Source organism: Ambystoma mexicanum, chromosome 2q, assembly GCF_040938575.1.
Source record: "Ambystoma mexicanum isolate Mex_15411 chromosome 2q, UKY_AmexF1_1, whole genome shotgun sequence".
NCBI lineage: Eukaryota > Metazoa > Chordata > Amphibia > Caudata > Ambystomatidae > Ambystoma > Ambystoma mexicanum.
Window position 1 is genome coordinate 356,876,470 of NC_090924.1, and position 17,923 is coordinate 356,894,392.

Consider the following 17,923-nt stretch of genomic DNA (forward strand, 5'->3'; position numbering starts at 1 on the left):
GTGCGTAGTTTCTATTTAAATTAAAAGTAAACTTGTCCCTGACCCTACTACTAAACTGGAGTTCCCTTCCTAACTAAACTAAGGTGCTCATCTATAGTCTAAATTAGTCCTCGGTACTAAGCTGGCCCTACCACTTAGCAAAACATGAAAGAAAATAGGTGGAGTGCCCTGCACTTTTGGTGCTGCCCAATGGTGTCTCTGGCTGTCCCATGAATCCCTCCGGTCTGGATCCAATGGCTAGAAGTAAGTAACTGTTCTTCTCAAAACAGTTCTCGTCAGTCTATCAAAAGTTCCTCAAAGTTTCCCAACGTTCAAACAAAAATAAGTTCTCGGAAAAACAAAATGTCCAAAATAATTTAGGTTGAGGGATATTTCTTTGATCCCTTTCCACCAACTTGGTTGTTCTCTCCACACTTCAACCAACTTTTGGGTGCCTTGGTGCTCCTATGATATTTGCTTTTCACTCTGCTTAGTGTGCCCCGTGGATCCTTTGAGTTCCCCCCACCCATTGTCTCAGGCAGTTCTATAGGGTTCCTTTGACCCATTTCGCCTTCTGGCTCTTAGTTTCCTTGGGGTCCCTCTGACCCTTCTCGAGGCTTATGCTGCTCTGGTTTCTCGGGCACCGGTAACCCTTCTACTTGTCTCGTTCTCTCTTCTCTCGGGTACGTGTAACTCTTCTCAAAGTGTATTTTTTTTGTCGATTGGATGGGGTGGGGGTAGTCCTTCCCTCTTCCCCCATTCGTTCTCTCTTCTCTCCTCCCTCTGAACTGGGCAACCTGAGTACCTGCTGTGTTCTGGTGCTTGCTCCAGTCAGTGTTTGTCTTGTATGCGATGGCAGCGTTTGCCATGGATTGCCGCTCTTCCATGCTCTTTGCGTTCTGCTCGTCTCGGCTCTCTTGCTGGCTCTCAGTCTGCGAACAGAGGACCCACTCCTCCCTTTGTCCCTGGATTGCCGGTTCTGGACCTACCACATCTTGTACCTGGTTGCACTGCCAGGTCTGTTTCGCTTCACGCAGCCTCTGTCATGATGGGCCCACACCCTTCCTTTTGTCTGGTGGACAGCATCTCCCTTGGACGTCTGCGTCCTTCCGCTCCTTGCCAACTTTCACATCTGAGCCTCACCTCTGTGTTGGGTTTCTACTGCGCCATTCAAGTGTTGTTGGCCCTTTATTCTTACTTCGTTTCCTGCTCCATTCAAGGGTTGTCGTTCTTTTATTCTCGTTCCTGTAATGAGTGGCGTGTTGTTCACTAAAAGTTGTCAAGCAGCAGGAAAGTTCAACATTTTCTTTAACCAAACACATAGACGTCTTGTCTTTTTTTCCTACTACCATATAGGCCAGGCGAGTGCATTGGGTATAGGGAGTTCCCCAAGGGGAATGGGAGTACTTGTTCCCTAAAAGGGAGTCACTGCCAGTGAGGTCCCTCTTTAGCAAAACCCTAGGGATGGTTTTGCTGAGTGGGTTACCTTCCCTAGCCTCAAAGGGGTGGTCTCCCCCTAGGGAAAAAGGGATTAATACCCTGGATTTGTCAGTCCTCCGGTTCCACCCATGTTCTAAGTGGAAGAAGCATGTCTTTAACAGAAGGGGAAAAAAATAAAAAACTTCTGCTTGTTTCTTTTCTCCATAATTGCTCCTGTTGCATTATCTCGCATGGACTTCGGAAAAACTGCTTGTTTATCTTGGGTGCTCTACTAAGCTGATATTGGGGCTGGAGGAGCCCAAAACGGAGCAGCCATGCTCTTTCGAACCCACAGAGGTTTGAATTGGATCGCTCTGGGAGTTTGTTTCCCTGCACTGTCTGCCTGCCTGTCGGTCAGGTGGGGTGTGGTTTTTGTGACTGGTACTTAAAACCCTCTCTGATGCCAGACCAACAGTACTGGAAGAATACATTGTTACTAACCAACAGACCCCTCCAAACCTAGTCTGCTTGTTAGTGGATTGGTTCTAGATTAGGAAAATCTTAAATTGACGAATATCATTTGCGGTCCTGGCTTCAATGAATTGAAACTCCTTGCCAAAACTTTTGCCCAATAAAAGCAATCGTCTGATTTTCTTAAGTCCCTGCTGCTATTAGGAACTTTTTAACAATGCCTAACTGGTTTATGCTGTTCCTCGTCCTCTAGAGACATGATGCCTCGGGCTGAAGATTCACACTATACAAAACCCTGCACAATTATGAGCCAGAATGCATAGGGAGAAGTGTGTCAATATATGTATGTCTTCAGGATGAAAGGCTGCTTTGGTTTGCGGGTATTCTGTATTTTCCTCACAAATGGCTGCATCAAACATTCACTTATATGTGCTGCAACGTTGACCTAAGTGAGGTCTCCTTCCTGAATTCTTCTTTTTATAATGAAGTAGAAAGTTTGTTTCCTAATTGGACGACATAGGCTGTGCCATTGATCTTTTGCACAAGTACTGCTCCTTTCCCTGAATAGTCTTTCATACCGGGGGTGCTTCTACACGGTGCTGTTGCTACTTTAGTTTGACGTCTCAAAATGCAAACTATTTTTAACAAATGCAGATTTGCGATCCAGCATGTAATATGGGTGGCAGTAATTCAGCCCCGCTTAATGTTTCCCTGTCAGAGGTCAAGACCACATTTTAGTAATGGGCAAAATGAGGGCATGAATGTAATGCCAGAAAAAAAATGGAATCTGGCAGTGAAGTTAAATGAATCACCAGAAGACTATGGTTTAAAATAATTTGCAGAATGCTAGCATATGCCACGCTTAGAATTGAGAACATCAGCCTGCGCCATATCTAGATAGGATTGTGAATGTTAGCATATGCCATACCTAGATGGAACTTGAATGTTAGCATGTGCCACACTTAGAATTGAGAACATTATCCTGCCCATATCTAGACAGTTATTGTGAAGGTTAACGAGTGCCACACTTAGACGAAATTATGTAGATCAGCTAGTACTTCACTTGAGAATGTTAAATGTCGTATAACCCACTAACCAATATAAACTCAAACTCTCTGCATACTTATCTTGCTCAAAAGACTCACACAACCATCTCTCGCACAATCAAGCTGCATGCACTTCACCACACTGCAACAACACATAAGCTGCACCAACAGCACACGTGGACTGACACCGATCCAATACTCGCACCAAAGCTCAGCACCCGGTGTCTACCGAGTTGAAGCTGCCAAGAGTACACCACTCGTCTCACTATCCTACTCCTCCTTCACCTTACTAACCCATCCCACCTTCTCGTTTACAGATCCGCCAGAGAGCCTGGGGACCAATTACGTTGGTAACGGTGCGCTATACAAGTACTTTTTTAACATAACATGTTCTCACCCTGAGGACATCTTATTGTGGCACCAGAGCCCCCTCTGCTACTCCGTGCTTCTCCCCAGGCCTCCCTGCACTCCCCTTGCTGCCTGACCCGCGACATTCGTCCACTTAGCATTGCCAGTAGCTTGGCTGCTTATCCGGTGCCGTTCCTGTCCGCTTATCACTGCCGCCATGCAAATGCAGATTTCCCATTTTGTTACAAGGTGGCCATCTCTGCCTGGCTGGTTTTCTATTCGCCATACCCCCCTCGCGCGCCCCCCCTCCTCAAAGTTCATTGCATTTTGCCCCACAAGTCTTATTTTTTGGCAGAATTACTACCTTGCCCCTCTTGCTCGTGTGCGAACGGCCTTCTAGCCTGCACCTGCTAGCTGTGCAGGCATGCTTTTGCCCTCAGCCCTCAACGTCTTTGCGTTGCTTGTGCTGTTAACTGTGGCTTCTAGGACATTATAATGTGCCAGTGTGGCTCTTTTATCATGTTTCTCAATAAAATGAGTTGGTTATTTGGTAACTTGAATGGGGCTGTGAGATCTTGCTAAGACTTCATCCATCGACACCTTTTTCCCCTGCCCCTTCATTATCGAGCGTGGTGCTCGCGTTCGCTCCAACTCTTTTTCACTCTTAAGAGATACCCTCTAGAAATCACAAATTGCTAAAACCTTACGGGTCCTGTTTTCACTTGGCTGTTGGCATTATTTAATGGCCCACCTGATACCTATTAAAAATACAACAAATTGTGTTTCTGTTAGATCCTGCGTGCCCGTTTTTTGAATGTGCAAAAGCCCAAAGCACTGCAGGAGGCTGTCCTCCCTTGTATGACCTGACATATTTAACATTAATAAACTTTAAGGACTCTCACTTGGCCCTACAAAAATGGAAAAATATCTTTCTTGGAGCACGTTGTGGGGCAGGGTATTTTTGTAATTGTTCCCATTTTTTTAAAATTATTTTTTATTTTGTTTTACAAACGGGCATGGATATCTAGAAATAGTTTTTCTAATGAGGTCTATGTGAATCTTGCCCTTAAAAAAAAGACTGCACGGCCAATACAAGGCTGTACTACTCCGTGGCGGGTCCATGCATAGTAATCTAAAAGTTTCCAAAGAACAACTTTGGTGAGCATGTGTATAAAGCCAGATCTGTCGACTTTTTCTCAGAGCTTTAAATTAATCATTTGTTAGACGATGAGCATAGGATTGAAGTATTCTTTGTGCCTTGGGTGCGATTTGAGAATAGGCAGCAGCAACGCTCCAGATAAATGACATTCCTGCCTATATTACAATTTAAAATCAGGGCAATTCTCCCAACAAACACGGACATGCATTTTTCTGGTTTGAGATCTGCACTACTTGGGTGATGTCTCCAGACCAGTTGCATGAGCATTAAATTCCACAAAGAGAATGATGGGAGGAGGAGGAAAAGGAAAAGGAAGATGATTAATTCTATTTGCTTACTATTATGGCACTCAGGAATGGTATTCGTGGTTTATTTTTTTTTATTTTTGTATTTTTTTTTAAAATACTTCACCCTACCAAAAGTATTCTGCTACCAACAATACAACTATCCAAACAGGCTGCACATTGAGCTTACATCAAACTCGCATATAGAGCAATCTGCAGAGTGGTGAGAAGCCTGGGTTATAGGTAATAGTGCTCAGTAACCCATTGTCCATTTCTCTGTGGATCAGGCCATGAGTCTTTACTATGGGCAGCTAGTGATGAGGAAGGAAATGTTGGAGTCGAAATCCCAGGATGTTGAGCCTAGTTGTTTCCCTGGAGTTACTCAAATTGTTGTTACTGGGATTTAGTATGGCTCTCCAGGTTGAGGAAGTCTGGGACGTGCTGCAGCAAAGCTTTGCAATGGGCGGGTGATGGCGGAGGTTAGATTTTGAGAGGATGGACACATTGGTGACAGTAAGCAATCATTGCTTTGCTGCAGATGCAAGGGTGCTTTGAATGAAGCAGCACCAGTCGTGATCGCTGCCTGTGTACTTTAACTGTTTCTGGTTGCCTTTCCAATTTTGAGTCCTACCTGCTTCAAATTATTTGTTAGTTGAGCAATATTCTCGTAGAAGAAAAGTGAGATGCATGCATACTTACAGATCTGTACATGGAAATTGACGTTTAGCATTATTTGTGGTTCAGAACGTTTCAACATGATTAGCCTCGTTCCTTGCAGAAGGGTTTAGCCAGAGATGAAGTAGTTTGCTCTTGAAGGGAAACCCCCGTGCTTCCAGTTGCATGATTTTTGGAGTCCACAAATGTGTTGCGGAGTAAACTGAGATGTATTTATGCTTCTTTCCAACAGGAATTTAGTGCAAGGAGAGGAAGAACGGTTGATGGAAGAAAGGAAAAAGAGAAAAGACAAAAAGAAAAAGGAAGCTGCTCAGAAGAAGGTATGCTAGTATAAGTTTGCATGGGAATACAGATTTAACCTGTAAAAGTGACATGTTACCTGCAAGATAGATTCTATGCTATTGAATGTTTAATCAATGTAGAGAGTCCGGAAGGGGCCTGCCTATCCCAATGGGGTACCACCCCATTACTGTCCAGCCTAAAATACTAAAGCACAATATATAGATTTAAACAAGCTGCATTTTGATGCATATATATGTGGGGGCTCAGGGTGATAATAAATGTGGGGGGAATATATGGGAGGGCTGCAAGGGTCTCCCCTGCATATATAAACCCATTTGAAGAAAAAACTATTTGGCATTTTGGGCTGCAGTATTTTTTTTTTCGAAGTGATCGCACAGATCCTACCAATGGCAGTAGGCGCTATACAAGTGACATAGAACAAAACCTATCGCATTCGTACATCTTGTTGATCCATTATGTTCTGGATAAGAATACACTGCTCATCCACTGAGCAGCAAATGATGGATTTATCATTTATCTTTGATCAGTGTCGTTCCCTACGCTGACATTTAGTAGCATTTAAATCTCGATGTTAAAAATAAAGCACTTTGTGTATGGCTGTAACAAGTTTAAAGGGCATGCCTACTTTGTGTCAGGATTCTCTAGAAAGCTATTTTGAACATGTACTTCATTCTATAATGGTTGTAGCTAGCAGGGCTCCTCCAGCTCTGAAAAACGCGCACCAGTATATACAGTAGGTAGAGAGACATTAGGGCAATTAAGAAGCATAGGGAAACCGCTTTCTTTTCCCCTGAGGTTGCTGACCACAACTCGGCAAAAAGGGTGGTAGTGGAGGCACTCTAGAGGACTTGAAACGCTAACAGTCCAGTGATGAAACACAGCTAACAATCAAGGACACCGTAACCAACACCTCAGACTATGAATCTCTCCTGGTAAAACTGAAACTCACCTTCCACCTCCCACAGTTTCCTACTCATCAGTAGATGCCCGGCTGCCACAAAAACTTTGCAGACCCACTCGGTGAAGCACTGGCCACTGACCTCATCACACATCCAACACTTACCATCTTAGGCGATTTCAACATATGGTTCGACTCGCCCAGATATTCTAGAATCGGTTGTATACGAATTGTTGGAACTACAATTGTTCGAATCACAATTGACCTTTGCACAATTGACCTTTGCACAAAATTTACCGAATTGTGAAGGTCAATTGTTACATATATGCGGGGGGAAGCCCCCCGCAACCCTCCATTTTTTTTATATATATATATATATATATATATATATATATATATATATATATATATATTCAATTGTGCAAAGGTCCATTCGGACCCTTGACTTTCGGTCAATTAGGTAATTCGAACAATTTGGGTAATACCCTAGAATCACTCAACCTGACACAATACATCTCCACACCCACCCACACGAGAGGTCACTCCCTCAATGCGATTTTCAGCCCCACAACTATATCGACCCAGACCCATGGACTGATCACTTGCAATTCTTTTTACCATACCGCTGAGCAGAGCGGCGGGCGTTCAAGACCACAGAGGACCACAGCCAACCACCCCCCTTACCCCTAAACTATGAAACAGTCGTAATCGCCCCAGATCTAGCACGCACACTCCTCACTTGCGCCATACACTTGGCCTCCAGGAAGTTCCACCAGCGATCAAATCCTTCGACCTCTGGCTTACAAAGGCCGTTGCACCCCTCTTTACAAAAAAAACGGACCCCTCAGAGAGCAGGACCAACAACCAAGTGGTTCACCGCCAATCTCAAATCACTCAAATCACTCAAAACTCTCAAGCACCGTCTGTAACGGACCTGGAGAGCTGACCCTTCAGCCCAGAACAAATCTGCCCTAGCGAGAACAACCAGAACATACAGATTGGAAATTAAAAAAAGCAAGAAAACCTTCCTTGGGAACAGAATCCTAAATGCTCGAAACCCGAGCAAGGAACTACATAGAATCATAGCCGAATTCAAATCCCCTGCATGCTCGAGCCAACCCCCAACAATCTCCCAAGCCCTATGTGACATCTTAATAACGGCTTTCCACAATGCAGCCAATGACAGACACTCCGCCATCATCGCTAAATCAAAACTAATGTGGGTGCTTATTGAAAGGTATAAATTGAATGGTTTTCCATTGCATGCTGTCACCTCGATGGGATGTCTGCCTGGGAGGGGTAGTAGGCTTCTGACTATTGCGGTGACTAAAGAGGTTTTGGTGTGGTGGTTGAGTCTCTTTCAAGGGAACTTGTACTTACACTATGGAGCGTCTCTTTGGCTTAATCCGAGTTTACAATTAGCCAATAAAACCTTTTGTTAGAGGAGTTGGGTCTCGAAAGGGATTTTATGTATCAGTGATGTGGTGCGTGATGGTCGTATATTATCGTTCGAGGAGTTGCGGGGGACATTTCATTTGGCAGGGAGGGAGTTGAATAGGTTTGTGAAGTTGAAAGCTCTATTGAGTGAAAGATTGGCAATGCTGTCAGGTCCCTTGGAGGTGGTTTCGGTGGGTGGTCAGATCCTTATGTCATCGCCACGAATGGTATGCACTTATACTAGCTTGATGCCGATATGTTCTAAGGATGTTGATGCTGACAGGAGAGCATTGGAGAGGTGGAAGCAGGAGTTGGGCTGTGATATTGCAGAAAAGGAGTGGGAATCTGTGGAATGTAGGTTATAGAAGTAGGTATTGGACTCCATTGCGTATGTTTAAGTTAGGATTCACTGCTGATGACCTGTGTTGGGGGGTGTGGGAAGGAGGGAACGTTGATTCATATGTTATGGTATTGTCCTTGGGTGTTAGAATTTTGGGTGGAAATGTTAGATAGGCTGGAGGCGATCTTGACCATACGTTTTCCCAGGATGCCTATGCAGGTGTTGTTGTTGTCGGGTAGGGGGCGTTGTGCGATTGCTCGTCAGTATGGACAGTTGGTTGATAAAGCACTTGTGGTTGCAGTAAAACAAATACTGATGGTGTGGAAGACGAGGAAGAAGCCCAGAGTGGAGAATTGGATTAATGATTTGTTGGTATTGTCAAACTTTGAGCGGGTGATGTTTGTGAGACAAGGAAAGGAAAATAAGTATCGAGATCTTTGGAAACCATTTACAGATTTATATGGTGACTGTGTATCGGAGGATTAGTTGTTTCTATCGGATCCGACTATCCGATATTATTTATGTGCATCAGTTGAGGATTTCCCCGTGTTTTGTTTATGTTCTGTTTTATGTAGTCTGTGTGTGGTCTTTATGTTTTTGTAATGTTCTAGGTTTCATTTATTGTTGAATTATTTTGAGATTAGGTGTTTCATTTTAAGAATAGTACAAAATGTGTCTTGTATTATCTGAAATGTTTTAATATTTATCCATGATTTGGACTTTTTTGCTTCTGTACCTATGAAACACTGAGTGTTATGTTTAATACTCTGTTTGAACTTTTGATGATGTATATTTTGGTTATTGTAAATCTTGAAAATAAATGAATAAAAAAAATAAATAAACCCCCCATGATACAAATCCTCAACTCTTTCTCTCCCATCACACAACAAGAATTCCTCTCGCTCATAGCAGATAGCCGCCCTTCAGGCTTCCCTGAGACCCATGCCCACCCCCCAGTCCTCAAAAACATCCTAGCCTCCACTTGCGCAGGTAGTGGGACATGCACAACCCTCAACCACTCACTTACATCATGATCTTTTCCCGAAAGCCCTAAAAACATCCTACATCAAAACTATCCGTAAAAAACCGACCCTCGACCCGCTCCTGCCCCAGAACTACCGCCCTATCTCCAACACACATTTCATCACCAAACTCATGAACTGCGTGGCTTACAAACAGCTTGGCCATTTTGCAGAAGCCAACAACCTCCTAGACCCTGCACAATCAGGCTTCAGGTCACTCAGGGGAACTGAATCTTACGTATTCTCCATCTGGGATGACCTAAAATGAGCAGCCGATGCAGAAGGCTGCGATGTACTCAACCTGCTCGACCTCTATCCTTAGACCCCATCAATCACACCATCCTACTAGACAGGCTTCAGACACTAGGAATTAGAAACACAGCCCTCTCGTGGATCTCCTCTTTCCCTCTCCAATTGATCACAAATTGTGCACCTCCACCATTTCACTACCAAATCATGACCAGTAAAGAAAGGTGTCCCAGAAGGAGCATCACCCCGCCCCTAATTTTCAACTTCTACCTAAAACCCCTGCCCTCAATCATCCGCTTATACAATCTTACCTGCTACAGCTAAGCAGACCTCCAGATCGTCCCCAAAATCTCAAACCTCTGGCAGTCCGGACCTGTCATCATGCTTCTCGGATATTGACCACTGGATGACAACCAACCACCTCATCCTCAACCCTGGGAAAACCGAAATCCTAGTTTTCAGGTAAACAGCCCTCCTTCCCCAACCAATCCCGTGGTCTCAACCCCTAGGACAACCACCTTCAATCTCCAATGTGGTAAAAAACCTAGGATGCACACTGGACTCAGACCTTTCCCTCGACCAACACACCACTAGCGTAACTAAATCCTGCTGCTTCCATCTATGGATTCCCAGGCTAATCTTCCCTTTCCTCACTGTTTTTCTGCCATCAACTCCATCATCCTATGCCGCCTATATTACGCAAACTGCCTTTTCCTAGGTTCCCCGGCATCTCAACCAAAGAATCTGCAAAGAATCCAAAATGAATCAGCACGCCCTGCTAATTAACGTACCCGCCAGAGAACACATCAGCCCTACACTACAAGTCCTCCATTGGCTCCCGATTGGTCGACGCACTATCTTTTAAAGCCATGTGCATCACCCATTGCGCCGTCCACAACACCGGACCGGAATTCCTTCGAGACAAAATGGTTCCCTACCAGCCCTCAAGGAATCTCCGATCACGCACAGCTTTTTGCCAAGTGGTCCCACCTCACAACTCCTCCAGGCTGGGCGGATTCTCGTTCTCTGTCCAAGCCCCAGTCATCTTGAACTCCCTACCTCTACACATTTGCAACACTGAAAACACTTGGAAATTCAGAAAGGCCCTTAAATCCTGGCTCTTCCCAGAATATCCCCCTGAAACCCCCCCCCCCACACCCCAAAACAACACTGTCTAACCCAACATTGCCCTACACCAATTGCAACACAGAGGCCGGCAGCATTCGCAGCGGCTCACCTGACACACTGTCGGCCCATGCACAACAGCACTCCTTACCTAACAAACTCCCCGAATCATCATAATAATAATAATATTTTGGTATTTATATAGCGCTACGAACCCTTGGGTATCTGAGCGCTGCTTATTATTACCCACGGTATGTGGTACTCATTTATCGACCTCGGAAGGATGAAAGGCTGAGTTTGGCCCTGCCGGGATTCGAACCTGCGTTAGTAGGCTCTGCACGGATGTCAAAGCGAGCGCTCTACTCGCTGTGCCCCTTTACTGGCTACCCCCTTGAAACCACATCGCCGAACCAATCTCTCCCTCCCACCAACTACAACACAGAGGTCGGCAGCATTTGCAGCGACTCACCTGACTAACATTCCTTAACTAATCACATACACCAGGGAAGCCAGAAGCCTTCGCTGTGGCACAATGCAACAAACTCACCCGCCCTCGCCACCCAGACTCTCGGACCAGAGAAACCACGTATGATACAACACGCCACGCCATCCTCTCTGCTGCAGTGGACCAAGATCACTCCAGCCGAACAATTCCGAAGCATACGGTACGTATGTCTCGCACCACCTCTGCGGACACAAGCTGCAGGCATGGCCAAGCATCCATGCAGCATAGAATGCTGCTATGGCTATGCTCTTCCGGTTTAGCATTGCATATAGCCGTCCAGATTGAAACACCCGACGTACTGTCATCTTTGATGTCCTGGGTGTTAGTCTTAGCAGTGCACGGTGGTGGCGCAAGTTATGGTTGCTTAGCTTACCATAACTGGCAAATTTCAGGGGGTTTTCGATTTTACTGCGAACCATAAAGTTCCTTTAACAGAGTTTATTTGCTAAAGGTCATTGGTTTGTAGTAGTGGCATGTAACCATAATGTAAAGTAACTTCTGACTTAATTGCACACCTTGGGGAGAAAGCCAAATGACCATATGCTAGCGTACAGGACAGTGATGTGTCCGAGAATCCGTACACACTTAACAATAAGATGTATGCCTCGTGGACAGTGTGGAAATGCATTTTATATTGATGTAGGAACGTCCACCTTCAACATTTCCCTTCCACAGCTCCAACACTTATTCGTAGTCACCATTAGCAATGTAGTACACATTACATACTTTTAGTTATCTGAAAACAGCATGAGCTAAGACCATCCCTCCTCCCCAAAAAACAGCAACACTGCTGTAATGAAGGAGCATGAGAAACACTGCCCCCTGCCTACCTTACAAATAGCAAATGCACAATATTTTCCCACGCCCACCTACCCCCGCACCCCACCCCCCCATATTACTGTTTGGTGCCTCTTTCCTCATTTTCATTTGCAAATTTCCTTATTAGCTGTTTTGTGGAAAAAAAAGCCATCCGTAAAGAAAGGAAATATTGCTGTAAGAACCACCTTTCACAGTGTAAGCATATTTAAAAAAAAAAATTCCATACACCATCTACTTTATATTTCTCAGTAAAGGACATAGACGCAATAAGATTTGCCATTAACAATCTAGATTTGCAAAGCAGTAACGTGTGCCACTAAAAAATAGGATTTCGCGATATAAATCGAGACGTCTGTGGCGTCCCGTATTGCAAAACAAAATCCTTTTCAAAGATGGCCACCGTAGAAGGGGAAGGCGGCTGTTCCATACATGGCCCCTCGCTTTCCCTGGCAGCCTGCAAAAAGCAAAACTACGTGCCGTGACGCAGAACCTGAAAATGAACACAGCGATGTACAACGTAGCACGTTACATTTTGAAATAATAAATTGCTTTGTAAAACAAAACATTAACGTTTTAGATTTTGTAAAGTACTTTTATTTCACAATAAACTGCTAGACACCATCTGACTATTCCCATTTTCAATCAAATATTAACTGTTTCTTGGGTCGTCTTCAAAAATGTTGAGATTGATGCACACGTTGTTCTTTTCGCATAGTTTTTGCTTTCGATAAAACAGCCGCTTCGGTCGCACAGTGATTTCCAAGACGTCGGCATGAACTTTGGCCTACACCACCATAAAACATGTTATGTTACTCCTAATGGCCACTCCAGCGTATGGACAAATGGGTCCTGCCCTGTCGTCCCACAGGCAGCCGGTCACGAGTACGTGCATCTGGCGTGGAAAGAAACCATCACTTGGCATTTGGAATCCATGGCAATCACAGTACGGCAGAATGTAGCTGTTCGGGAAAAACGTAACAGAAAATGCGTATCAATACCCAACCTTCATCATACAATATCAAAATAGAAAAAAATAACGTGGAAACTGCTACACAAATCTGTGGTCTTACATGACATTTTAAAGAAGTAATAGCAGTGAACATGGTTCAACCTAGTGATGGTCTACAAACGGTGAGAATCTGCACTCTCCATAACTAAGAAAAAAAACCTGACAACTACACACAAAGATTTTACCTCAGTTACAATGGCAAATTTTTGATGTGGTAATAAAACATTAAAACTCGCTCCGGTGTAGAATCGTCAAAAATAAACATACACGATATTTACCGTCTCCATTGTCTTTGTTAAACACAGACCCCAATGTACTTCCACCAAAGAATCTTTGTGAACTGATATTACATGAGTCTTACAAATGTTTTCAATACGTAACCTTATCAAATGGTATTTTTTCCAAACTTTCACTCCCTGCATTCTAACTGAATTTTCCCTCTGGCTCAAGGTTAGAAAACAATTGACCCTTGGTTCAGTCACATGCGTGGGCCTACTGAGCGCGCAACCAAAAAAGCAAACCAAGTGACCTTCACTCAGAATGAAAATACATTCTGATTTTGCAGCAACATATCTGAATGCATGCATGAGAACTAGTACTCCCATACACTTGCAGAAACAAACAGTGCAGGTGGCTGCCTCAGATTTCAAACTCTAGGACGCAAGTCTGGCTGCAATATTATTTTAAATACATTGTAACACAGATGCAGTAATCCTTCGCCTGTACTTAGTAGACACTATATTGAGCAGCAACTTCCAATTTTTGGCTTCCTGCTGCCACATCCCATCCCAGCCTCATTAATCCTCCCCTTCTGAAACAGTATTTCATAAGGTTAACAAGTGCAATGGTATGTTGTTTTATATGTGTTAGCGGCGATGTCCGCGTACATCAAGACACGAATGAAAGATGGCGGGCGTAGCGAAAGAATCTGACGCACTTCATGCCGTTCAACATCCAATCAGTGAATGCGCCACATGTCCGTGGACATGACGCTACGGATTAGCCAATTGGTATCTTGTCCGTGGAGCGAACAGGGAAGTGTGTCCGCGGAGCGGACATAGATGGGACTAAATTTTTGAGACACACTTTCTGGTCGTTTTAAAGAAAACTACTGGACGGATTGGCACCAAATTTACAAAAGCACGCTTTCGGGACCAAGCTGCAGCTCTTGCCGCAAATGTGGTGAAAATCCGTCCAGCGGTTTGGGCTGTAGGCGTGTGCAAAGTTTTTCCCCCATTCAGTCTATGGGAAAAAAGACGTTTTGGGCCCCCCATAACTTATTCCCCCCCCCCTGGACCAAACATCACCAAAGTAATTCACAGTGGGCCATATACTTTTTTTGCAAAGTTTCATGTGGCTTCGTCCAGGGGGAGCGGAGTTATAAGCAACCCAAAAAATGCTCTTCCTATGGAAACAGCAACTTAACCACCACTACCGTGGCTGTGAGATATATACATTTCTGAGGCTTGTGGAATCTGCTTAGATCACATGCTGTGCATAAGCCGACATCTAGTGGAAGCTGCGGAGTATTACAGTTTGTTTTTCGAAACTCGAAAATGGGCGTCAACACAGGGTGTGCCAGTAATACTATCCCTAGTGTGACGTCCACTGTACCCAAGATCCCTCACGCGTCTAGGATCCTCAGATTGTCTTTTTCCGCCATACTGGTCAGAAGCATTTTGCGGAGTCCCCTGGCCTTAGCCATACTTTTACAAAAAATGTAAAATAATAATCTATTGACATCCTTCCCCACCCCAACGTTGAACTTCGACACTCTACGCCGGCTGGAGAAGAAATCGACCGTCGGCTGCTGCACGACGGATTTGGGCCTTGGAAGGCCTCTGGCCTCGGCCCTGCAAGTAGGGAGAGTGGGGGGTTGTACATACTCTACACTCTTGGTATATAGGTACCATTTATACATTTCCTACACTTATCAGCCCGCTGCCTCAAGGTGCGTATGGAGGGTACCCCTTTTCAATTCTGCCCCAAGTGCAATCGCAAATACCCTTGGGTCGACAGGCACGCCACGTGCAATCTCTGCTTGCCGAGGGACCACCCCGAAGCGAACTGCAGAGCGTGTAGTAGGTTTAAACCTAAGACACTTAAGGACCGTTCGACGAAGCGTTGGGCCCACCACGCCAGGCAGGTGGCCATGGCAGCGGAGGGCACCTTCAGCGACGCCGTACTTTCGGACGGCGAGGGCATTACGGCGTCGAAAGACAGCCGAGCGCAGGTCCCAGACCTCGGAAGGTCGTCCGGCAGGGCGGCTATGGGGAAGACACCCGGCGACACAAGCGCTTCACACACTACACACACTAAACACACTAAGTCCAACCGAGACTCGACGACGTCGAGTTCTCGGAAAGAGGCACAAACAGAACGGTCCGATTCGGTGTCCTCTGGGCGCTCACGATCAAGATCGCTGCATGACTCCAGGCAATCATCCACTCTTGCCAAGAGTGCCTCGCTCCCTAGGCTAACAGAAGTTCGATCGTCGGGAGACGAAGACGACTTCCACCCCCAGGCCGCGCTCCAGGAGTCGGAGCCCACAGTCAAAATCAGCGAGGCCCCACGCTCGAAGGACAAGGACCCCACCCCCGATCCTCGACGCCAGGCGTCGAAAACCTCCGGAGCCACTAAAGGACAGGGAAAACACTTTTCGACTCACGGGGAGGGGGGAAAACAGCAGAAGAAGCAGCCTTTGCACTCTTCCACACCTGTGAAACACACCACTCCCCCTAAACAGACAGACAAAACCAGGTCTGCTGATATGTCTAAAACCAGCAAATCCACTCAAGACAAATCCCATAGACTTGCTGAGAGAGTCATTCCCAGTTCCAGAAAATGGTCGAGTGAAGACATAGATAGGGTCATGTCAAGGATGTCTTCTTTGGCTGATTTTCATGATAAAAATCCAGAACATTTCCTCTCGTATGATCCACAAGGGGCGACACCCTCAGGCTCTAATGATCCTATCCCCCCCCCCCGAGTAAAAAGCCACGGTTTGAAACATCGATGAGGTCAAACTCCTTCGAGGTACAACCATACTCAAGACCATACTCACTATATCAAGGAGAGGCTTCCTTTGGTGAGGACCAAGAATTTGGCATGGTAGAAGAGCAAACCGGGACGGGCTACTATGGGAATGAGGAGGACCAGGAAGGGGAAGAGGAAGACTCGGAAACATACAGAGTAGATTCCCTGGTAGAGAACGAAGCCCTGGTTACCGACTCCCCGGTGGATAACCAACTCCTCCTAAACGAGGTTCTCGCACGCGCAGCAGAACATTTCCATATTGACACCCACGGTGTCCAGGAGGAGAGGGACTTCGCAGAAGAGTTAGTGGGAGAAAGGAGGCCTGTTGCCCAGACCATGCCTATCCTTAAGTCCATTCAGCGAAGAATAGACCCATCCCTGGTGAACCCGAACCTCACCAGAGCAGTCAATCCCAGGGTTGAAAAACTTTTCAGGGCGGCCCAGTCTGACCCTCTCTATATAAGAGGACATCTGAAGCCAGACTCCCTAGTTGTCACCAATACTCGTAAGCGGGCTGGAACACCCTTGTCATCGTCCGAAGCTCCTCCCGACAAGGAGAGCAAAAAACTATACGGTTTCGGCAGGAAAGTAGCCTCAACGTTTGCCTATCAAGCAAGGATTGCAAACTCCACCACCCTGTTGGCCAGCTACAACTGCCATCAGTGGGAAGAAGTCGCGGCACTCATAGCCTCTGCTCCTGAATCTTTAAAGGGCCAGTTAGCTCGGATTTCCGCAGAGGGTAGAGCCGTGTCTGGTTGCATTTTGAAAGCAACCTTCGACGCCACGGACAACGCAGGCAGATTGATAGCAGAAGGCACTGTTATCAAAAGACATGCGTGGTTACGGCAGTCTGGTTTTAAGGCAGAAACCCAGGCTTCATTGTTGGACAAACCGGTGGAAACCGATCTGTTTGGTAAGGCGGTGAAGACGCACTGAAGAATGCCAAGGACGAATACGAAACACTCAAATCCCTTGGCCAGCTAACCAATAAACCCCCTAACCAGAGAGGGAATAGTAATTTTCGTCGCCCACGCGGCCAAAATTCCCATAGATGATCAAACTATTCCCAGGGGCAGGGTACACAGTGGAACAACAACCAACAGTCTACCCAGGGTTACGCCAGGGGTAATAGGAGAGGTTGTGGTAAAGGCAGAGGCAGCCCCAGCAAGGGAGGCGGCACGCCTCCACTAAAGCAGTGACGCTCAGTTCAGGGTCCCTTCTCAGGCAACCCCAGTAGGGGGGGGACGCATTTCCAACTTCACCCAGGCTTGGGAAGGGATCACATCAGACAGATGGGTGCTGTCAACAGTATCCACATGATATTGTATAGAGCTACTGCAGCGTCCCCGGAACCATCCTCCACGACAGAGTACACTCTTTAGAACATCAGAAGATTCTCCTCGAGGAGATCGCCATTCTGCTAGAAAAGGACATGATAGAACTCAACCCGGGACACCAGGTAAACAAGGGTATTTATTGAACTTACTTCCTTGTGCCAAAGAAAGACTTGACAATGCGCCCAGTATTGGACTTACGGCCTGCCAACAAGTATGTCAAGCCCCAAAAGGTTTGTATGACCACGCTACAAGAGGTAATCCCCCTCCTAGAAAGGTGGATTACATGGCAACCTTGGATATGAAAGATGCTTATTTTCATATTTCCATGTTCCCAGCGCACAGAAAGTATTTGCGCTTCAAGGTGGACAGTCGACACTACCAATTCAAGGTACTGCCCTTCGGGATAGCTTCGGCACCAAGGGTATTCACCAAGGTACTGGCGGTGGCGGCTGCACACCTACG

The 17,923-nt window shown here is 45.8% G+C and overlaps 1 protein-coding gene across 3 annotated transcripts in view; it reads left to right on the top strand.

The window, feature by feature from the left end:
• TNRC6A (trinucleotide repeat containing adaptor 6A) overlaps positions 1 to 17,923 on the top strand; it is an 853,894-nt gene that overhangs the window by 133,905 nt on the left and 702,066 nt on the right. For all 3 annotated transcript variants that reach the window (XM_069647380.1, XM_069647382.1, XM_069647381.1), the window contains exon 3: positions 5,614 to 5,701. In XM_069647380.1, the coding sequence (XP_069503481.1) occupies positions 5,614 to 5,701 (88 nt within the window). The remainder of the gene's footprint in view (positions 1 to 5,613; positions 5,702 to 17,923) is intronic.